The sequence below is a fragment of the Centruroides vittatus genome, unplaced genomic scaffold (genome assembly GCF_030686945.1).
Source record: "Centruroides vittatus isolate TY-2023 unplaced genomic scaffold, ASM3068694v2 contig_677, whole genome shotgun sequence".
Lineage (NCBI taxonomy): Eukaryota > Metazoa > Arthropoda > Arachnida > Scorpiones > Buthidae > Centruroides > Centruroides vittatus.
The window spans coordinates 222,293-246,728 of NW_027122424.1; the positions used below are offsets into that span (position 1 = coordinate 222,293).

Here is a 24,436-nt window from a genome sequence, read left to right on the forward strand (position 1 = left end):
CAACAGAAAAGGAATTTGGTTATTTGTTATTGGATTTTCATCCTACAACAGATAAGAAATTTTCTGTGAGAGATTCCTGTTTTCCTGACAAACAAGGTATTTTCTGGATATACTTGCCTATAAAATGAAGAACGTAAAGAAAAATTATCATATGCTGGCTTTTTTAGCGAAGACTACTCCTTCTCAACGAAAAGCAATATTGAAAGAAGCTACTCCAAATCAGATTAAAGTTTTGTGCGAAATATGTGATAATTTGCGGAGAGGAAATATACCTGCTGATGTTCGTAAATTAGGAAAATATAAAAAAATTATCAGGAAATTAAGTGAAAAACACATTCCTTTAAATACCAAGAAAAAAATTTTGGTTAATCAATCCGGTGGATTCCTTCCTCTTCTACTGGCTCCATTATTGTCTATGGCAGGAGGATTAATTGGTAAAGTAATAGGAAAAAGAATTTAATGGCGAAGCAGATGGCCCTAGTTCCTCCCGAATTACTGATGAGTTATCAAAAGCCTGAAATAAGAATTGGTTCTAATATCGAGGAATTACTTGAGAGTACAAATTTACCTGACGACAGTAAAGTCAAGCTATTAAGTCAATTGATTTCGAGATATCAGAAAACCGTTCACACTCCTAAAGAACCTGTTAGAGTATCTGTTGTGTCTAACCAAACAGAAGAAACAGAATCTCAACTAAAAGAAAAAGCTGATCACGACGATGGATTTATTAAACAAATAACTTTATCAGTACCTCAATTATATCAAAAATATATACCGCATTTAATTGCTAAGCTTGATCGAAATCATTATGGATGGAATTCTAAAGGCGAATTAACAATTGAAGGGAAACCCGTTATCGGAAGTCATATGGTAGACCTCGTTTCGTATGTTATGCGAAATAGGAAAACGGTATCACCTCCTGTTGGTTTTAACGAATTTTGGACTATTTTAAAGAAAATAAACCTTCCACAAGAGTGGATTGGAAACAAAGGTTTGACAACATTACCTGAAAAAATACAATATCAACCGAAATCACTCGAAACTCCAGAAGAAATTTTCTCTCCATCGCTATTTCATCAACCGAAAAAATCTAAGAGGAAGAGGAAGAAAAATTTTGAATGGAAAAACTTTTGAAATCGATATACTATAATCCGAAATCTCCAGCATCTTTTGGTGGTGTGAGTAAATTAGTTAAAGAATCGAATTTACCGCGATCTGATGTTAAAAAATGGTTGTCTTCTCAATTAACTTATACACTTCATAAACCTGTACGAATTAAATATTCGCGAAGAAAAACTAAAAGTTTTTATCCTAACGACTTATGGCAAGCTGATTTAATTGTATTAAAACAATTTTCTAGATTTAATAATGGAATAAAATATTTACTAACTGTAATCGATGTATTTACTAAGTATTGCTATGTCGTAGCTATAAAAGATAAAAAACCTCAGTCAGTTTTTAATGCTTTTCAAACCATTTTTAAAAAAAGAAACGTTCCGAAAAATTTACAAACTGATAAAGGAAAAGAATTTTATAATAGATTAGTAAAAAATCTTTTTAAAAAATTTAAAATTAATCATTATTCAACTCATTCAGATACAAAAGCGGCAGTTGTGGAAAGATTAAATAAAACTTTGCGGAATAAAATATATAGATTATTTACTTATCGTAATTCTTATAAATATATCGATAAATTATCAGATATTGTGAAAAGTTATAATAATAGTTTTCATAGAAGTATTGGCATGTCTCCATCGGAAGTTACCCCCCTACATCATAGCATGATTTTCGAAAAGTTGTATGGTATAAAAGGAGGAAATACGTTTAAATTTAATATTGGTGAGTTTGTTCGAATTTCGAAAATACGTAAAACATTTAGTCGAGGATACCTACCTGGTTGGACTAAGGAAATATTTATTATTCATGATCGTTTTCCATCTCATCCTCCAACATATATATTGAAGGATTTAAATAACGAGATTTTGGAAGGACGATTTTATACAGAAGAATTACAGAAGGTAACAAAATGATGCAATCAGACTTTTTTGTGACTCTGACAAGCAATGCCAGCATGAAGTTATTCCCTGAAAATAACCAGTCTCATTTCACCGTGAAAATGAGTCCGCCTATTGATTTACATGGAAAATGGGTGGTTGGTTTGACAGAAGTTATTATTCCTAGAAATTGGTTTAATATATCTAATCATAATAATGATTATACTATTACTAGACATAAGATTAGGAGAGAAAAAATAGAAGATAAAACATATGTGATTCCATTAACTACAGCTAAAGAAAATGAAGGAGAGACTCTTTTCGATTGGATAAACAAGAATATAGTTTCATTAACAGGGTCTAACACGGCAGAATTCGTTTTAGACAAGAATTATAAAGACATAAAAATAAATTTGAAAGAAGGATTTGAGCTGCATATTACGAAAAAAAATGCTCACAAATTACTTTATTTATTAAATTTTCCGCTGAAAGAAATTATATTTAAACAAGGCACTTCAAATTTAATATTGCGAGCAGAGTCAGGGGAATATATATCAAATTCTAAATTTTATAAAGATCAATTTATACTTTTAATAGAAAGAAATAAAAAAGTTGTCGAGGAAATTGATGTAGAGGAAAAAATTTTTATTCCTATTGGACTTTATTCATCTGCAGAAAAATTTTTAGGGATTTTTAAATATACTAAATTAGCATTACTACCTAATAACAAAATCATTTTAAAAGTTCCTAAAAATATAACGATTGAATTTGGAAACGAATTAAAAGATTTGTTAGGGTTTAAAACACACAAATTTTCTGAGGGTGAATATGTGAGCGACTATCCAATCGAATTGTCTGCAGGAATTTCAGAAATTTTTATTTATTCAAATATTGTTGCTTCTCATCGTGTTGGAGATATATCTGCTCCTCTTTTAAGGGTTATACCTGTGATGGGGGAGAAGACCGATCAAATAGTTAGAGTTTACCAGTCCCCTCTATACTTTCCATTAACCCGTAATTATATTGATACGATTGAAATTGAGCTGCGAACTGCTAACGGGAAAGAAATCATCTTTTTTGGGGGAAAAACATTATTAGTTTTATCTTTTAAACAGATATAAATATCGTTATATTTTATTTATTAACGTTAGTTCGTCTTTGAGAAGTAGAAAATGAAGCTCGATCCTAAGGATTGTATAAATTATTACTGCAATCAGGCAGGAGGAACAATATGGAAACACGATTTTCCTTTTACACAACAATTTGGAAGAGGGAATTATTTTGCTGGACCGCAAATACAGAGAGGATATGGATTTTTCACAAATCTGTTTCGAAAATCTATTCCCCTAATTTCTAAAGTGGGGAAGTATCTGGGTAGCAAGGCTTTAAAATTTGCATCAAATGTAGGATCGGATGTAATTGGAGGGAAGTCGTTTAAAGAATCTACAAAGTCTCGTTTTAAAGATGTGGGATCTGAAATTAAGCAAGATATACTTAAAAAAGTCCAGACAGGATCAGGTATAAAAAGAAAACGAGGAAAAAGATTAATTCAGTCACAAAAGAAGAAGAAGAAGCGAAAACTTAACGATATTTTTGCTGATTAGAAATGGATCCTCATTCGTGTGGTTGTCTCAAATCAGAATTGGACCTATTTAATACTGTTTCGACTCAACTAGCAATTGAGAATACTTACGAAGTTATCGCTCATCCAGTAGCCACCATATCGGATAGCAGAGCACCTATTGAGTTTCTGATATCAGGATCGGGTGAGCATTATATGGATCTACATTCAATTTATTTATGCATTCAAGCAAAAATTCTAAAGAAGGATGGATCGAATCTAAGTTCTGAAGACAAAGTCACACCTGTTAATTATTTTTTAAATAGTATGTTTTCACAGTGTACGATGTTTTTAAATGATAAACAGATTAGCGCTCATGTTAATTACCCATATAAAAGTATATTAGAAGCCTTACTATTTAATTCGAAAGAAATGCAAGAAACTTTTTTAACAAGCGCATTATTTTTTAAAGATACTGCAGGACAAATGGATTCGATAAATCCCTTAGATGAAAATAATACTAACCATGGATTAGTTAAAAGATTTAACATTAGCAAAGAAAGTAGAATAATAGATTTAATGGGGCGTCTTCATATCGATTTAGCAAATCAGCCAAAGCTTTTAATAAACAATGTGGACCTGAGGGTGAAATTGGAGAGATCTAAAGAAAATTTTGCGCTAATGGCAAATAACGACGAGTATAAAATCATTATTAAAAATGCATCGTTGAAAATTAATAAAGTAGATGTTAGTTCATCAGTTCAAATTGGGATAGAAAAAGCATTACAAACCGGTATAATAAAAATGCCATTTCGTAGAACTGATGTTAATGTTTTTACTTTAACGAGTGGAATTCAGTCTACAAGTATTTCGAATGTAGTTATAGGTCAGCTACCCTATAGAATAACTCTGGGATTAGTTTCCAACTCAGCGTTTAACGGAAATGTAAAGCGTAATCCTTTTAATTTTAAAAATTATAATTTAAATTATATATGTTTATCAAAAGACAATCAGATGGTTCCCGCTAAACCATACTGTCCGGACTATAGCAATAAAATTTATGCAAGAAATTTTATCTCCTTATTTGAAGATACTGGATGTATTCACCATCACAGATCTACAAATATATCTTATGATGAATATAAAGATGGCTATGCTCTCTATTGTTTTGACCTCACCCCTGATAAATCAGGATCTGAGGGCCATATAAGCGTGAACCAGCTGGGAAACATTGCTATTTAACTAAAGTTCTCAAAGGCGATACAAGAAACGGTAAATGATATATGTTTGTTGGAATATAATAATACTTTAGAAATTGATTATTCACGAACTGTATTCACCGATTATTAATGAATACCGTTACTTTATGGAGATTAGCAGCGAGCGATCCGAAAATAAAAAGAAATTTTGGGGGAGTGTTTGCATCAGACGATCTCCCATTTCGAGTTGGTAATAAGCAATTATTTATAATTAATTTAGCCCTTAGGCTGCCGTTTGCCACGCCCCTTATTTTGTAAAACGGCCAAGGTCAAAATAGGTGAATCAGGCAATATTATTTTAAAAATTCACTAAAAATTAAATTATTATTTTATTCATATGAAAAAAATTACATATATTTATCAATATAGTTAGTTTTAAATACGACATATTTCAATAAAGTTTGTTTGAAACATTTATGAGAAAAAAATAATAATATATGATAACTGACATTCAGACTTGAAAATTTGTTACTATTTGTCAAAATTAACATTGCCTGCTTACTCCATTCTTATTGTCACTGAGCCAATACGACGTAGAATATTGTTCTGTACAATTTGATATAACATTTATGCATGTACGTTTATTCGTTGTGAAATTATCGCACATTATATCAAACATTTGTTTAAAATTTGAACTTTATTCTGCTTTCAACTAATATAATGAACTAATATACTTTATTCATTTTATATCAAACAAGATTATTTATTTTCGTAATAAACATATGATTACCAGTAGCAATAGATGTAACATTTTCGGATATTTTAAATTTAAAAAATAAATTAAAAATTAAAAAAATATATAAAATATCAGAACTGAAGGTCATAACTTGAATATTTATGATGCATTAACATATTATAGCTGAATAAACTTATTATAGCATTAATGAACTTACTATAGTAATATTATTGCATAGATATGCTAAAAATAAAATAAAAAATAATCAGAAAATGAAAAATTAAGGAAAAACTATCGATAATTATAAGTTTTTTTAATCGACAGAACACCACCTGGACAAAAATATGTAAAACAGACTATAAACAAGACGATACCATCAAGTGCTGACATCTGTTGTCGATAAATTTTATAAAAATCGATTTTTAACAGGGTAACGATGAATCGGTACCCTGGCCGTTTTGCGAAACAATTAGGGTAACGATAGATCGGTACCCTGGCTGGAAAAGGGTTAGATAAAAGAAATAAGCTAGGAAGCCATTGGGTATCGGTATTTTTTACGAAAGATAAAAATTCTTGCATTTATTACGATAGTTATGGATTAAAACCGAGGAAAGCAAATATCATCAGATTTATAAAACGAAATTCAAAAAAATATTGTTGGAATAATATTATTCACCAAAGTTTGTTTTCCTTAAACTGTGGTTATTTTTGCTTATATTTTTTATATAAAATTAATAGAAATCTATGTTTATCAGAATTACATGTAAGCGATAAATTTTATAATGATGAATTCGTTAAAAAGTTTGTTAAAAATAATTTTCATTTGTCAAAACCGATTGTAACAACTAATAACCAATGTTGTAATTCAATAAAAAAATCTATTTAAAATATAAAATTGTGTTTTTATTTACAAAATTTACATTCATGTTTTTCTTCAACGCAGGAGGGGTTTTCAGAATACATCTGATAATTCTATGTAATAAAGTAAAAATATATTTAACCTCTTAACAGTCAGTCTCGGCTCTACCAGTTAGTTGTGGAGATAAACCGTGGGAATTTTTTTAAGAATTTTCCCACGCGTTTTTCTCGTTTCCGTTTAGGAAAAAAAATTTTTAAACAGTTACGACTTGTAAAGAAAAAATCGTTCTTTATTATCACATAATTTTTTTATATATGAATTTTTTTCGCGGTAATTTTTTGCTAAATTTTTTTTTTCAAATTTATATTAAATTCTTTTTTGATTTTCCATCCGATACGATTTTTTCAAAACTTTTGAATTTATTTTCAATTTTATAAAATTTTTTAAAGTTTTAGGCATTTAAGTAATGACGATTTTTTCCAACCTGCGAATCAAATTCAAGAAAATGTAATTGACAGTTAACGAATTTCATCCACAACAATAGAAGACGTAAAGGTTGTTATGACTACAACCTGGCGGCCTTTCCCCCCAGACTGAAATGTGGGTGAAGGTCGTCTCGTGTTCTACTTTCTGTAGAAGTGACGTAATCATTGTAAATAAAAGAAAATTTCAGTATATCGTTTATTTAAAATTTTAAAATTCCTTGTTCAAATTTACACCGAAATATTAAAGCGAATTAAAATATTAGCGTTTTGTAAATAAACTTACTTGACATATAATAAATTTAAATAAATTAATCTTTAATACACGGTGTTTCGAGTAAAACATATCTTTGTTTAAAACAAGCTGTGAATAAAGCCGGATTATTTAAATTACTTGAAAATAAGAAATACTATTGTAAATTTTTTATACTAACTAACCAGATAACAATACTGTTATGTAATAAGAATTTTATAAAATGTGGTTGTGTTAATTGTAGTAATCAACTGTAATAATCATTACTGTATTTTTTTAAAAATGTTGTAACCAATAATATGTTTATGTAAAAAAATAAAAACTTTATCCTAATACCGAGTTTTTTTTATAGAGTACACATACATCACTTCACTGGAATGGAAAAAATTCTCGAGTTGGCAAGATTCTAGGTCCGAATGACGCGGGGAGGAGGGGGGGCAAACTCTCGACCCCCCTGGGGGAGCAAAAAAGTCAAAGGAACCATACTTGTATATGTGCGCGTTCGCGAGATATGGCCCTCGAAAGTTGGGCCGACGTCACGCGGGTTCGCGGGCAAAATAACCGGGTCACGTGACCCAATATTTTTTTTCGATTTTTCCGCCTCTCAGTGTTTAAAAAAAGCGTGCCCCCCCTTTCCTAGTCTCCCCGCGCGCCTCCCCCTCTTGTCTGAGCCGCCGCCGCCGCCATCTCCCCTTCGCACGCGGCCTGCGGGCCAAGTCTCCCGCTTGCAGTCGTCCAGAGTCACCATCTATTGCCTGTAAATACAAGTATCTATTATTATTACACCTCTTACCTGAGCGGGGATTCGAACCCCCGTCCTAGCAGGCGCCGGTCCACTCCCGTACGCACCCGCCTGTCAAGTCGCTCTGCCAGAACCTATTTGAAACTCATATTTAAGGCATGCGAGGCCGAGGAACGCACTGCGCATGACTGACCGTCTACGCGGGCCTCTCCTCCGCCAGAGATGCAGCGCGCCCGACCATGCGGCCCCACCTCGGCCGCGAAGTTGAAGCGGGCCCCTCGCGCGGCCAATGGCAAGCCGGCCGCGGGTCACGTGACCGCGGCACGGCCTACCAAAGTGTTATAAGCTCGTACGCCACCTTCAGGCATTTTCGGCCGGTGTTTGTCACCTGAATAGTCGGGAGTGCAATTCAGTAAATGTTTAATAGTTGTGACATTCGAGGCTACGGAAGAAGAAGTAATGGTACGTGTTGACAACTTTCAAAATCCGAAACTACGTTATTTACTTTACTTCTCCCAATACTAAAGTCTTTTGATAACGTACAAACTCGACTGTGGATTAAGTGAACGAATCGGACAATCGTCGCGAAACGATTCCGAATGAGATGAACAGGGGGCTCCCGCAAGTTGTGTATCATTTCGGTATTTCCCGAAAGTTTTCTGAATAATGTCACAATAATTTGGAGCAAGTTCTGCACCTGTGAGGTAACAACAGCATCATTCAGTGATGGAGCAGACTGTTTTAGATGATGCTGGGAAACTCGGTTAATGTTACCTATGGTAGCAAACCTGGCGGATTATCTCTGAAACAGTGGGGATGCACGTTCTAACCTATTCTAATAAATTACCCCTATTTAATAATTTGGTTGGCAATAATTGTGGTAATTTATTAGAATAGGCTAGGTTAGAACATGCGTCCCCCACGGTTTTCAGAGACGAGCCGCCATATTCGCTACCATAGGTAACATTAACCGGAAACTCGTTCCGCGATATCATAAAAGCCATGGTCGAGTGATGTGAATCGCTTTCCTCTTTACATAAACTCTTCAGTATAACCGATCTCAGCGTAAGGAAACCTTCTACCGTTTAAGTCACGATAATCCTTACGTAATTGTCCAACGGTTATGTTCGAGGGACAGGAAATCGACAGCGAAGGCACGATTTGTTTCGTTTCTAGTAAAAGATTGTCGATTCCGCTCATTTTCGATCTTGTATTTCGTAAACCATCAATTATCGTGTCACCATCCCGTAATCTCTACATAAAAACTTTTCCTCGTGTGAAGACTGCAAAGAGCAATGGTTTTCAAAAATCAAATGTCCAGAATGAGATGATAACACTTGTTGGAGCTGCTTTTAATCTCATACTTGGTATTGGCTCGTGACAACTGTCTAAGCGATTTACTTTTACTTTCTCCACATATGTTATCAAAAGACTTAGTTACTTTTAAAAGAAATATATATATATTTCTAAAAGACTTTGTTACTTCTTTGAAGAAGTAAAGTAAATGATATTGTTTCGGAATTTTTAAATTGTCAGTTTGTAATCACATAGCAATGTAATGTCAAATTCGCTTTCATCGTCTTGATTATCACAATGAATGAAGTCAGGACATAGTTACTGTACTTCCAAATATTGCGTTATTTTATAGATCATCCAGAACATGTGAAACTGATTTCAGTTTGGTGACACATTCTGTCTTCATCTGATCTGTTGAAAGCATTGCTCTCTGCAGCTTTGAGTGTTAACACAAGGAGAAGTTTATATGTAGTGATTGCCTTTTCATTCGTACTTCTATTACAGCTTTCCTGTGCATCAAGGTGTCCGGTTTTGACCATTCACAACCCGGAAGTTGAAGTGTAATCGATGGTTTAGGGAATGTAAGGTCGAAAGTGAGAGAAATGAACGATCTGTTCTTAGAAACGAAACAAATCGTGCCTTCGCTGTCGATCTCCTGTCCCTCAAACATAACCGTTGGACAATTACGTAAGGATTATCGTGATGTAAACGGTAGAAGGCTTCCTTATGCTGAGATCAGTTATAAGACCGCTGAGGGTTTCGTTAAAAGCTTGAACGACGAATGAATGGATGCCTAACCTCAACGAACATGGATTAGGACTTGTTTTAATCGTAGCTTGGAAAGTTTGGCGGCGAAGGTTTACATGTGAAGATCGACCGACGTTTCTGTCTTCGCCGACATGTCTGCATCATCTGTATACATGTGTTTTCTGATGTACCCGTGCACGAGGGCGACGAAGAGAAACGGCAGGGGAAAGACGACTGGCCAGCGAACGGCAAAGCTTGTGTGTGTGTATATGGTGCGCGTTACCGAAGGATACTTGTACGCGAAACCTGGATTATATGCGATTGTTCGGACACCATCTTCGTCGTCGCCGACCTCCGGGACATAGCCGAGGAGGAGGCGGCGACCGGCGACCTCACCCCGTTCTACACAAGATCGGAAACAGGCTAGACGTCGTCAGGTAGCGAGAGGAGGAGACTCTGTCGAAGGTGAGTGCAGGATCTGTTTTCTTGGCCTTTTCGGTAGTTAGAGCGTGTTAGAGATAGCTCGAAATAGAAGAAGCGCGCTCTGTTTACGTAGGAGCGGCGTCGGAGAAAGCGTTGCCTAATTAGTCTTGTTAATCGGGCTTTTCTTTCGTTGTTGTCGACGAGTGTCGTTAGAATAGGGCTTGCTGACCGTTAAACGCGCGACAGGCTTAGCGGAGAGAGCGGCACGAGTCCCGACGGCGCTCCCCGGAAGTGGCGGTGGAGAGGTGACACCCTCGTGTTTGGTGGCTTTTCTTTGGTCGTTGTCGACGAGTGTCGTTAGAATAGGGCTTCATTTGGGCAAGACTGCCGTTAAACGCCCGACAGAATTAGCGAAGAATTTTAAATTTTACCCCATTTTTGAGGGTCTCGAAAAGTTCACATATAGTCATTTTGGGGGGCCTATATCTCGCGAAGGCGCGCTCGTAGACCCATAGTTCATTAGACTTTTTTGTTCCTATCAGTATGCTCTACAGCTCTGTTAAAGTCCCAACCGCGTCATTCGGACCTAGAATTGTACCATTTCTAACATCATTAGTAAAAACTTACGTCTTAAAAAAAGAGCAGAGGATTTTACTTCTGTTCTTCTTACAAGAAACAAGGGCATCCGAGCACATCGGTAAAGAAATCGCTTCAAGTTTGAATAGAACAAAGAAACAAAGTTCACCCCTCACGTTTTGTTAAAAATACTAATCATATGTTTTTAAATTATTACAAATACTAATACTAGATCATATATTATCTACAGATTAAATATATATCACAATAACTTACAATATTTCCCAACTTTGTGACAAAAAATAATTCTCAGTATTCAAATCCAGCACCTATCTACCAATACACAAAGAAAAGCAACAGGTTTACACAACTTAGTTCAGGGTACAAACTCTATGACAGAGGGCGCTAGTATAATTTTTTTTTTAAATAATTCGATTTTATCATTACTTTACATTAAATTCTAACAAATTAAATTTTATTAATGGAGGGAGACGATTTTTAATCTCTACAATAGTTATTTCACAGGATGAAGTGTACAATAGAGGGCGCTAGTGTGTATATAGATAAAATAGTTATTTTTGATGAAAATTTTTTAAATTTCTCATCAGAAGAGGTGTTTCTTCACAGATAAGTTAATAAAAAAATTAAAATGTATAATAACAATTTTTAAATTATGGGACTTACAAGTCCCGTCAGGCTTTACACCACATTAGGACTTACAAGTCCTTTTTTGTTTGATATAAAGAACTTTTTTCAGAGAAATTGACAGATTAAATTCATAATTACGTATTTTATAACTTTTACAATATAATAACGTTAAATTTTTTAAAAAATAGTAAAATGAACTGCAATTTGACTTTAGAGTGTAATCCTCTTTATTTTTATAACTCAGTTTGTATCATTCATTTACATTAAAATCGATATTAATTTAATTTTATACCCCAGTTTGCATCGAATCTATACTACTAATAATAATCGGAATATAATTAATGAATTTTATAAGTTAAAACAAAATAAAAATTTTGTCAGTTGGTCGATTTACAAGTCAGTAAGATGCATTTGAAAATAGAGTCATAAAACAATTAACGATTATTGACTTTCGTAATAAGGGGTAAAGCGGGTATATTGACAAATTTTTTCGCAGTAGTACGAAATTTCTACTGACTTTACTTGAAAGTCTCATATTTCTTGCCCATTTACAAACAAACCCGATGGCGACCGATGAAACATGAGATAAATTACGCGAGTTGAAATTTGATATGTTTATTTCTTGCATTTTAGGTATCAAATTACGTTAAATTCGACACAAATAAAGCATTTGTGTCAATAAGAAAATATTTTACACTGTTTAAAAGTAGAAAAAGTAAAGATGTAATAATAATTTTTGAAGCGAAGCCAAAAATTTTACAATTTAAAGATAAAAAATGGATTTTGTTAGAAGCCACGCGATAAAACGAGAATGCATAATTACGTGACTATAGAAGTGTTAATAAAGCATTTTATTCGTAAAAATGCTTTATTAAAGTAAAAAAATCGTCATTTCTTAATGTATCGATAGAATGTATTCGACAGAACATGGCGGCGATGACTCGTATGTCGCTACTCTGATATCTAGGTACTTTACCTTTTTTTTTTTAACTGTTTCCGCCCTGTGGGCACTAAGATAGCCTTTTTTAGTAGGCCCATTATGGGTTCAACCAGGCTCACAATTGAGTGACCGAGTGGTGAGGTACAGGGCCCGACATATCCGAACGGACCACCCCCCGAAAAATTCCTGGAGATTATTTGACTCGTTCGGATTCGATCCTGGGTCCCCAGAGCAGTAGGCTGCCATCTTTACCGCTCGGCCATCCAGCTGTCGAACCCTTTAGTAACAAATTATTTACTAACTAAATATAATCGCGTAAAAGCAGCCAGTAGTTGTTTGGCTTTACAAATTTGTCCGGTTTCGCGAAGTTTAAGTATATTTTTTAAATAAAATAGTTTTTCTTAAAAAATACACATTCACATATTTAGACAAAATCAGTTTTCTAACGATCTGAAAAAGAATCTACGCAAATGTTCAATAACTTGTTTCAATAGAATATTAAAGTTATAATTACGAAGAAAGTGCCGTTTCTCTTTCCCGTTTTTGTTTTAATTTTCGTATTAGCGAGAAAAAAATTCCGACGTTTTATTCATGTCCAAGGTAAACTTTAAAAACAATGGTAGACTACATTATGACTCTCGTCTAATGAAGTAACTTTTTAATCTATAGTGACGATGCCTTTAGGAAGGCATTAAGATAATCGGCAGGCAAACCAGCAACAATTAGCGTTTATTTGTTACTTTTTGCCAACAGATGGCGCTATATGTAAAGGATACGGAGTCTAAATACTACCCGAATATTTTCGGGTAATATTTATAGCTTAGTGTCGAGTCGAGGTGTAAGTAATACTCGTACGAAGTTTGGTTCAGATACTTTAAGAATAAAGATTTGTATACAGGACAAACCAACAATAATTGATTTATATTTGTAGATATAAATACGAAAATAGTTTTCAAAGTCGGTTGGAACACCGGAATAAGGTAAAAGTAGTGTGACAGTCTAAGTTATCTTTAACACAGCCAACAAATGAGAATAAATTCTAATATATTTTCGATCGAAGTTAAAATTAGTCGATTTAAACGCGTTTCGGAATTATTTACGTTTATTTTTTGATGGTAGTTGCGGGAGTGAGCAAACGACGAAGGGTGCAACTTTCTTTGGCTTCGGTCAACAAGCACTTGCCTCACCCTCAATTCATTCTTACCTTTTTTCATTATTATTTATAAGATTCTAAACTTGAATTTAAACATTAATACTTGTTTGAACAGCGTTTTATTATTGAAAATATAGGCAAAAAAAACCATTTATTTCATCAACCATACAAGCAATGTTCAGTAAGCATCTGTTATAATATGCAAAGCGTCATCTGGGTTGAAATAGAACGAATGAAAGCTGGAAAAATTACTGACTGACGGTTTTCGAAAATCTGTTGTGATCATAGCTCTATACAATGCTGGATTTACCATTAATCTAAATGACCTAAAGCTCAGGGATTCGGCGTTTGAGGGCTTCTAAATTAAAAGAAAAATTGAAGTAAAAAGTTTTTTAGGCTACCCTGTAAAAAAGTCGATTGAAATTCACCTGTGGCCATCAAAGATTGCCAAGGTGGCTGTCGGTTTTCATAGCATATTTACGTTTTTAATGGTTTGAAAAAGAGAAAGTTTCAGCACTTACTGACGTAGAACTCTCCGATTTTAATTGCTATTACAAGATTAGTACGACACCATGATTACCTTGAGCATTTGGATCGCTTTCGGGCGATAAATTATTACAGTTGATGCGTGAAAATCGAATAATTTTTCCTGTCTTTGCTTTGATGACATCGTGTGCACGTATTAGAGCTATTTGTATTTTTTGATATTTTTTGTATTTATTTATAGCATTTTTATACGTATTAAAGTTAAATAATTTAATAAAGACTTTGTTATATATTAATAAGTTGTTTAAATGGAGATTTGTAGGGTATACTATAGATTATCACCTATGGAATTTTAGGACTTTCATAATATATTTGAACTCGGGACCGAGACGAGTTCAACGGTACTCTATTTTTGGACCGGAAACGAAAAATAAAAAAAATTATCATGCTTTTTAAGTTACCATACCTTTTTAATGCTCTCATGAAGAAGGCATTATATTTGCTAGTACTGCCATCTTGCGGTTAAGTCCGCAAACCATGACGTCGGACTACGGTCATCTCCAGTAGGGTTAAACACGCGATACGAAAGCGGAGAGAGCGACGCGTGTTTAACCGTATCATCGCGCGATCGCTGGAAAAAAGTATGATAACTTTATTACTTTTTGTCTCCAGTCGAAAAGTATGGTATTGTTGAACTCGTCTCGATCTCCGAGTTCAGATATATACTCAAAGACCCGAAATTCCATAGGTAATAATCTATAGTATCCCCGATGTGTCTTTTTTATACAATTAAAAAATTGGGAAAGAGGCCTCGACTCTTTGTTACCTTAAGGCCTAGAAAAATATAAATCCGGCTTTGACAGTATATAACGAATATTACTGACATTTCATAGTTTATATTAAAAAATAATGCCGTTGTAATCGATAAGCTTTTAAAATACTTCGTAATCTAACTCGCTTTGAAAGCAATCTCAATTTTACATTCTCAGATAATGACACGTTCAATAAATTTCCACAAAATATTCGCCTAAGGCAAACAGATGCACATTTCAATTAGTCAAGTAAACCTATTAAACAAAGTTGCGATAAGATAGAAGCTGAATATTCCTTCAGAATACTTCATTTGGCACGACTTCAAATTAGCTCTATTAAAAAATTGGAATTGCAGGAAAATTAAATTAGTGTCGTTATATAACTCGATATTTCCAGTAAATTTCCATTTATGTTAGTTTTTTCGTAGATGCAGAGCCATCAGCAAGATGAATTCGAATATCGAGGAAGAAATTTGCATGAGCTGTTTCCTCTCACCCTGTTGGACCGTGGCCTTGGTTTACGGCTGGGATCCATTCCGAATTTGTTCTTGTAAGCGGCCAATTTACAAACATAAATATCCAAAATTGACAAAGATCTACGTTCGATGCCTTCACTTTACACTGTGGCAATTTACTGCTCTTTTAATGTGGCAATCGTTACCAAGTTTAGGTGAATACGCATTGTGTCTTGGGTGGTATGACGTATTTGAACCCGATGGTAAAATAATAAACATTTGTCTTCTTGTATTATTCCTCACTTATTCGATCACTCTGACCTTTAGCAGCTACAACAAGATCGATCTGATTACGAAACTACGAAACGAATGGTTCTATCAGCAAATGGTCGTCCAGAATAATGCTTTAGTAAGAAACGTCTGCCTCTTTGTTTCGTTCATTGTCGTGTTACTTACGACCATTTTTCAAATTGTCAATCTAAGTGTTTATTATCCGGCTTTTGAAAAAAAGCAATACTTTCAATTTGAAGCTCTAATGTGCACTGTCAACATTGGATTTGTGACGACAATAGCTATAGGCGGTATATCGAATGCTTTACTATTGATTGGTTTGATGATAGGTGTTTCTTATACAGAGTTCGAAGAACTTTCTTCGGAGTTCCGCATAATAACGAGCAGTGACAGAAATCTACGTAAAAGGTTACAAGATTTGATGAACCGTCATCAAGAATTGTGGGCTTTTATAAATCAGTGGAACACGAAATCCAGCATAGTTAGCGGAGTTATTTATTTCGGAATAATTTGGGGAACGAGCTTTTTGTATTACGCTTACTTGTATATTCATATGCATGAGCTTTTAAAAATTTGGTCTTTCTTGCTGATGATTATTTTTTCGTTTGTCTGCATTATATGCTGCTGTTTTCTATGCTGCCTTGCTTTCACGGTATTTATTATTACTATCATTATTTTATAACATTTTAAATATTTTAATTGAATTTGTTTTAATATTTTAGATGCAAAACGGATTTCAAGACATTCGGCGATTTGCAAATTGCGATTTGGATTTGCGACAAAAGCTAAAAGTTGTTTTTATTTTATTGTTATTATAAATTAGATTTGTTTAATATATTTAATCTTCTTACAATATAATCGAGATGGGTTGATAATAGTAATAATAAGCACAGAGCCCAAACGGATAGGAGTTGAATGTTGAAATTTGGTACACAGTTAGGCTACGCTCATGATCGGCAAACTCATTAGTCAAAGAGCCAAATATCAACATTACAACGATTGAGATTCCTTTTTAGAGCCAAATTTCTTAAACTTAAACTATATAGGTAGATAGATTGTTGTTAACTTAGTGCATAAATACATACAATCTTTAATCAATCTTTATTTTAATTAAAGTTTATTAAGTCCTAATTACACAATAGGTACTGTACATTGAAGCAAACTTGATATCCTACTTAATAATGATATTATTTATTGATAAAATTAAATTGTAATTAAGGTATCAATAAAATTAAATCATGATAATGACTGACAAACACTAATGTGAACAATGGCCTTGCATCTCCTTGAAAAGTTTGAGTAGATCAGGTTTGTACGTTGTTGTTTTTAATTTTAGGCACGATTCCAGCTCTCATAAATAAGAAGACTTCTCAATTTATTCTTGATAAGGTTCATGCTTGAAAAAGATTGTTCGCATGAATATGTAGAACCGAAAAGGGAAAACACAGCAAACGCTAGTTTTTTCAACTGATCATATGAGTCGGGAATACTATTCCAGGTGTTAAAAATCACGTATTACTTCTACAGGTCTTTCAAAGCAAACCACTTCCGCTGTGAACAAAGTTCACATTTTTTGTCTCCAATATCAGCAAAAAGACGTTCAAATTTAGAGCTTTATAATTCTTTGTTTTTTAAATCCAGCAACGGCATTTCAAAGCTGCCAATCTCAATATTAAAGGGAGAAAAATTTAATTTTCTAACAGTAGCATTAAGAGGTTTTCTAACAGAGGCTAACGTCGCTTTGCTGTTTCTGAATTCCTGAAACCTGTTGAGAAAAGCTTCCCTCGTATTTAAAATTATTGTTTTGAAATTGCAAATGTCAATATCAGAATTATTTTCTTGGCGATGTTTCAAGAGGCTTGGAAAGTGAATCAAAATTTCTTTTTTAAAATCTTGAGCAAAAAGGGATAATTTGTTTTCGAATGAAATAACGGTTAAAGTTACCCTAGATATACAAAATGCCGGTCGCCATCTTGTTTACACACGCAAATGTGCAAGCAAGACCGCGACTGTCGACAATAACATGAACGCCCTTATATTTAAACTTCTTTTAAATTAAAACATTTTTAAAAAGTAAATTTGCTACTTACTTTTCCTATTTTTGGACCAGAAACAAAAAATAAAAATGTCATCATACTACCTATAAATTCAATCGGTTAATGTTACCTATGGTTCCAAAATGGCTCGTCTCTGATTCCAGCAAATAGAAGAAAGGAAACAGTGGGAATGTAGATTCTAACCTAACCTAACCTAACCTATTCTAATAAATTACCATAAGTATTACCAACAAAATTATTAGAACAGGTTAGATTAGAACGTGCGTCCCCACTGTTTCCTTTCTTCTATTTGCTGGAATCAGAAACGAACCGCCATTTTGGAACCATAGGTAAGATCAGGGCCGGATTTACCAATCCGGGGGCCCTGGGCACAAATACCCTTTAAGAATAGTCAAATTTGATGATTGAAAAAATTTACACAAAATACTGTACTTTCAACTAGGAAGTTGTAAATTTCATTTAAAAATAAGGTTATTGTAAACATGCATATATTTTATTGTGTAAAACTAATTATTTTAATTTAATTGAAAAATACCTATGTAAAATTTTTTCCCGAAATTTTCCGATGTTTCGTACGTTTTTCTCTTGGGTTTGGTTTTCTTTGCCTGTGGCCCTCATGATTTGGCCACACTAGGCTGTCGCAGTAATAAGAAAAAAAATTATGTCTAAACATAGTTTTGTGAAACCCTTATTTTGTGTGGGCCCTGCGCACCGGCCCCAAATGTTCCTATGTAAATCCGGCCCTGGGTAAGATTAACGATTCAATCGATGTATGGACAAAGTTAATTACGAGATTCTATACATCAGTGGTTCGAACAAAATTTGCCTGTATTGTACATAAATTTTACTCCTCTTAAGAACTGCAGCCTTACGATTCACATCTCTCGCCTTTTCATCTACGATGAGCAACGTCTCCATAGAGTGTGGCAGCTGCGATCCACGGCCACCTAGCCTTCCATGTGTCGTTCACGTTGTCATTCAGTGTCAGAAATCACTATTACAGATCCTTGCTTATGACACATTTAAAACTCTTTTAACACATTTACACACATTAAGGACACATTTGAACCACATTTAAACACATTTACAAAATTTTTACCTCGTTTACAAACTATTAACATTTCTTTAATACACTTTTGTCACATTTAACACACATTAAACACATTAGGGACACGTTTAACATGATAATTACCATTGACAAACTTTCCTCCTCGATAACTTTAATGACTTCGAGTAAATTGTACAAACTTTAAAAAAACACAGACACCTTTAAAAAATTAACAACGTGCATAATCCGTCTATATCGTAACCAAAATTCGAAATTCACATTAGTCCACAAGTTTCCGGAACAGAATTTTTTGATGGATATTTGCATACTGAGGCATTATTACTATCAGCGCCATCTACATTTCTTTTCTAAAAACACTTGCCATCGAGGTTACCGGAAGCGCCGCTATTTTGTATACCTAGGGTAACATTAACCCAAATAACTTCTTCTAACATCGAAAAAATTGAGTTTCCTTTTTCCTGTAGTTTACGATTAAGCTGATTTAGATGAGACGTAACGTCTACCATGAAATAAAACTTTTGGATCCACTGATTGTCTGTTAGTCCTAGATAGTGAACACCCTTCTCAAGAAGAAATGCTTTAATTTCTGTTAGTAAGGAAGCGAAACGTTTAAAAACGTTTCCTCTTGATAACCAACGTACTGTACACAATGAGACTGCTGACGAACTTCATCCCTATTCTACAGTGTTAACGAGGAATGCGAAGTTAGTGATGTTAGCACGAAACCTGACCTCTTTGTTTACGTATAGCAGCGTGTGCACGTGTTAGTTTTCGCCTTAATATTCGTCCAATTTTGTGATTAATGAAGTGATTTATTTTAATGTTTCTGTAATTGTTTATTTGACTAAGTCGTTTATAAGGTAAGAGTAATTTAAATGTAAATCATTAAATATTTAGCAGAGAGTAAATATTAATGGCAGAGCCGCACTCAAGCAGCCAAAGAGTCACGTGCGGCTCGCGAGCCGCAATTTGCCGACCATGGGGCTACGCCATGAGAATGCATATTAACAAGGAATTTTTGGAAATTCCTCCCATGGGAGAGGAAGAGGGTTAGGGCTTACCCTGAAGAACTCGGCTCTACTCTACTATTTTAGATGCGTTTTTCTTTTTCTTTTTTTTTTTTGAGTTTTTGCGGGAAATCGAACATATTTTTAAACTATCCAAAAATTCTTCAATTAGCCTCGAAAGAGAAAGTCCTAATTCTTGCACCCGGAAAAAACGGGTGCAAGAATTAGGACTTAAGATTAGGTTAAGGTCGTCTATAATCTAATAATCTTAATGTTCGCTATGGTTATATTTTGCCGGGAAACGCCGGGCTCATCTGCTAGTATTAAATATCAATTCTTTCTCAGGTATTGGATTTCATGAAAAGATTTGGAAAAGTCTCCTTGTGTCTGTTGATTGGAGGTTTCTACACCGTCAATAAAAGGATTCCTCAAAAGGTAGTTTTACAGATTCTGTTGTTTAAACTTTATACCTCATTTTCCTGCAGTTCTGATATTAATACGCAATTTAATAATAACGTCATAAGAGAATCGGTAGATTGTAGAAAATCTGTTTTCGTTTAAAATTGTCAGCAGATTACAGTCACGCCCTTTAACTGTTAATTGTATGTTTTACGGACGATAATAGCCATATTCTTCAATTATACCCTTAAATCTGATTCGATGGATGAAATAAGGCAGCGATAATCAAGGCAATCCACCAAGGAGTGTACGTCCCACGAGGGATTTTTCTGGAAAAATGGTTTCTATTTAGGACTGGCTAAGAGGATTCCGAAAAAAATACGCGTGGCATCCTGTCTATGCAATCTCGTGACCTTCCATCAATGTTCGGTGGTTCCCTGCATAAAAGTATTTATGACTTGTAACGCATAGTTGCGTAATTTAAAAATCGCTGCAATTTATTAATAGAACGATTAGGTCCACATTAAATATTTTATATTTTTTCACCGGTAGATGGCTTCAACTCTACACTCCGTCTTCTCGGGACTATTAAAGTTGAAGAATGCAGAGAATTCTCGCAGAAGCTGTCGGCAGACGTTCAGTAACTTCTCCGGTTGAAGAGAAAACAATCCAAATTCATTCAGGTGTATCATCATAACAGGAATAACGGGTAAACTACAGATTTACCAGCATTATCGCAGATTAGTTAGATTTACTTTGTTAATTTACGGATATTTCGAAATGAACTGTAGTTATTAAGAAAAAATAATAAATTAGAGTTAATCCAACTTCTAATTAGTGAACATATCTAAATTAAGAGATGTTGTCGTATCTTCTAATGTTACTTAATTATTTGAAATATGTACACGTTGTAATAATGTACTACATATGTAGTTATTTGGAACACTTTTTGTACAGTTTAATTAGAAGGATAAACAGTACAATTAGTGGTTGTTATATTTGTAAATATTGATAATTTAAAGTATTTTAACCCGTCGTCACGCGCGTGCGCAGTGAAATAGAAATCACGCGCGCGCGGTCAATTAGACACCAATTTAAAAAATTAATTAAGAAAAATTTAGCGTCTAAAAACGGATATTTTAACTTTAAACCAGCTTTATGATATGTTTGTAGTCGAATTCTGTCAAAAAAGTTTTAATTTTATCATAATTTATTGATGATTTCAATTTTTTAATAATATTAGAAGGTAAATAGCATAAATTACAAAGTGTTGTGTTTCATCTTCGCTCCCGTTCGAGTTTATTGCTTTAGACACTCGCCGATGTTAATGTTTACTTCTACTGGTGATTAGGCTTTTATTTCAACGTCGTACGGTTTGGTTACAGCAGATGGGGAGACAGGCGTCACGTGATCGCTTACCTCACATTTTACCACAAATTACCTTACCTTGAAAGTTTTATTTATTTTTTCCTCGATTTTATTTGTTACTACTATTTTTTTTTGATGGATTCTCATACTTATGTGTGTTATGAAGTTTTACACATTTATGTTTTTTTCTTCGAGTTTTATATATAAAATATAATAAAATTCGAAAATTAATTAAATATTATCGGTAATGCTAAACTATAAGCACAGTTTGTTTTACGGTATTATTGCGAACAGATATGGTCAATTATTTTGTAAACATATTTATAATTTTAATTTTTATAAATTTTTTAAATTGATGCAACGCGACGCGCTCAGAATCAATTTATTACTGTCGCGCGTCACTTAAGATGGCGGTGAGACTCGATTCAATTATTTGTTCATTTCAGATGTTAATTAGAGAGACTTATTTTAATGTAGTATTAGATAGTGTATGCTTATTATAATTAATAAATCTATATAGGAATAATATATATTAATTACTTACTGTGTTTAAAAAATAAAAAACAGAACAAAAGTATAATACCAAAATATTTTACATCTATTCTACTTTTAATACAAGATTTATATAAATAATAATTAAAATAAACAGCATAAATTGGTAATACAAAAAAAATTATATTATTTATTTATACATTTAAATATTATTCATTTCTATTATTTTATTATATTTTACATTATACAATGCTAAAACTTTATGTACATCTTGTATTGCAAGAAGTATAATTAGCGTGTGCAGAAAAGTTAATTTTTTATTTTCTGGGTTAGGCAAAAGGTGTTGCTTTCACTGATTTAGCAGACAGGACCTTTTGGATGCAGTATTCAACAAATGAACAACTTTTATTGATCAATAAATGTCGTTCATTTGTTGGATACTCTATCCAAAAGGTCCTGTTTGCAAGTCCGTGAAAGCAACCCCTTATGTCTAACCCAGAAAATAAATGAAATACAGAAAAATACGTAATATAAAAAATGAATACGTTCGTATAGTGTTAACTTTCTTATTCTATTGTACTGTACTTTCTGAACTTTCTATACGTGACTTACATAAAGTATGTGAGTGCTCACCACAAATGTATTTATTACATCGAAAACACCGATTTCTCGTCTTTCTGCCCTTTTTATAACCGCAATCAGAACAGGATGATCGCTTCCGTGATGTTGATGCTGCGGTGGTGATCTCGATGTGATGCTACTGATGTTGATGCCGATGATGTCCCTGTTGATGCTGTTGTTAATTCCGATTTCGATGTTTCATTTTGCAACGTAAGAGAATTGAAGGGCTGCCGTCCTAATGTTTCTGGGTAAATTTTCTTTTTGTGCACGTAATTTTAATTGCGGAGTCATTAGTTCGATCGATAGCAGTTTCATGAAGTATCTTCTGCGTTGATTTTGTGGAAGTTTATTATTCAGATAATAAACGACATGAGAATTTACGGCCGAAATATTTAGCAAACTACAAAAAATAACAAGGGGCCAACGTCGGCAGTATCTTGCGCAATTATAACGTGACGCCAGTTCATCAACAACGTCGACCCCTCCCTTCGTAAGATTGTAAAACTTTACGATTTCGGGTTTGTTTTTTTCGTGGGTTGAAGAATCAATGCTATTATTGTGGTGTAAAGTTGACAGCAAGAGAGTTAGTTTATTTCTTTTGGGAGAATATAAAACTAAAGTACACTTGATTTTTGTGAAACCGTGTTGTATTATTCTTCGAAGTATCAAACACAAATTCGTGTTAATAACAACCACTTGGCTTTTTTCCACCTTTATTTAGTTGAATACAGTTGGCAATAGAATGGAATGGAATGAATCTTTTGATTTTTGGTGTAAATAATTTACATTTGTAAACTGAACACTAGGTTTAGGAAATCTTCATAGGCAATGGTGATCCAGCCATCTTCGTCAGTGTCATAATTCCTGAAGGCAGCAGTCAGAGTCTGTAAATTTATGCAACACTGTATGAAATCATCAAAATTAATAGCTCCTTTATTATCCCTATCGAATTTTCTCATAATCATGGAATAAAAGTTATTAGAAAGGCGATATCCAAAATTTGTAAGAGCAGTTTGAAGTTCTTTTTCATCAATATTTCCTGAATTATCTCTGTCAAAACTTCTGAAGCAATTCAACCAATCAGTAATGTATCTCCAAAGTGCTGCAAACTCCTCAAAATTGACTGTTCCACTGTTTCTACGATCAAACATTCCAATCATCATCCGAACAGTTTCTGCATTGAAAGGTTTCCATGTACCATTAGATAATGCTCGTTGTAATTCAGTTGCTGTAATACTCCCGCTTCTATCAGTATCAACCCTTTGAAACAAACTCCATAAAAACTGTCTGTCTGGTTGTGCTTGCTGACCGTAATACGACATCTTGCATCGATTCTCATCATAGCTGTAAAATCTAAATATGTTAAACTTAACAGATTGTCTGTCGTTCCTTTTCTAACTAATTCGTTTTAGGACCAAGTGTTCACGGAAATTTCCAAAATTTACAACTTTTCGGTCACTCTCATTGAACTGGAAAAATTTCTGTCTTTATTACATCTAATATTACGAAGAGATCAGACCCCACTGTACTCGGCAAGAGATTAATTCAGTTCAGCTTCTGTTTAAGTAAAAGTTCGGCTCTTTCATCAGGGTTTTATTTATGTTTCTAATTCCCTAATCGCTTAATTATTTAACTACTACTTAAGTAGTAATAAGTCGAAACTAGTTACTTTGTACTTGGATATCTGTAGTCTTGGGAAAGAAGTGGAAAGAACTTTCCATGACAACCGATACATAAATCGTAAATTTAAGGAAAATAAATTCTAGAGCT

At 33.8% G+C, this 24,436-nt stretch overlaps 1 protein-coding gene and 1 pseudogene across 1 annotated transcript; one reads left to right on the forward strand and one right to left on the reverse strand.

The window, feature by feature from the left end:
- The first annotated feature begins 3,600 nt into the window (after nt 1-3,600).
- On the forward strand, nt 3,601-4,797 carry LOC136980086 (uncharacterized protein F54H12.2-like). The gene has a single exon (XM_067276125.1). The coding sequence runs from the start codon at nt 3,601-3,603 to the stop codon at nt 4,795-4,797; it is 1,197 nt and encodes a 398-aa protein (XP_067132226.1).
- Nucleotides 4,798-23,397: 18,600 nt separating this feature from the next.
- LOC136980088 (programmed cell death protein 6 pseudogene) lies at nt 23,398-23,994 on the reverse strand (annotated as a pseudogene).
- Between the last annotated feature and the right edge of the window lie 442 nt (nt 23,995-24,436).

Bases quoted from the DNA above. Each gene is read 5' to 3' on its own strand.
- LOC136980086 (XM_067276125.1), top strand. From the start codon at position 3,601: ATGGATCCTCATTCGTGTGGTTGTCTCAAATCAGAATTGGACCTATTT.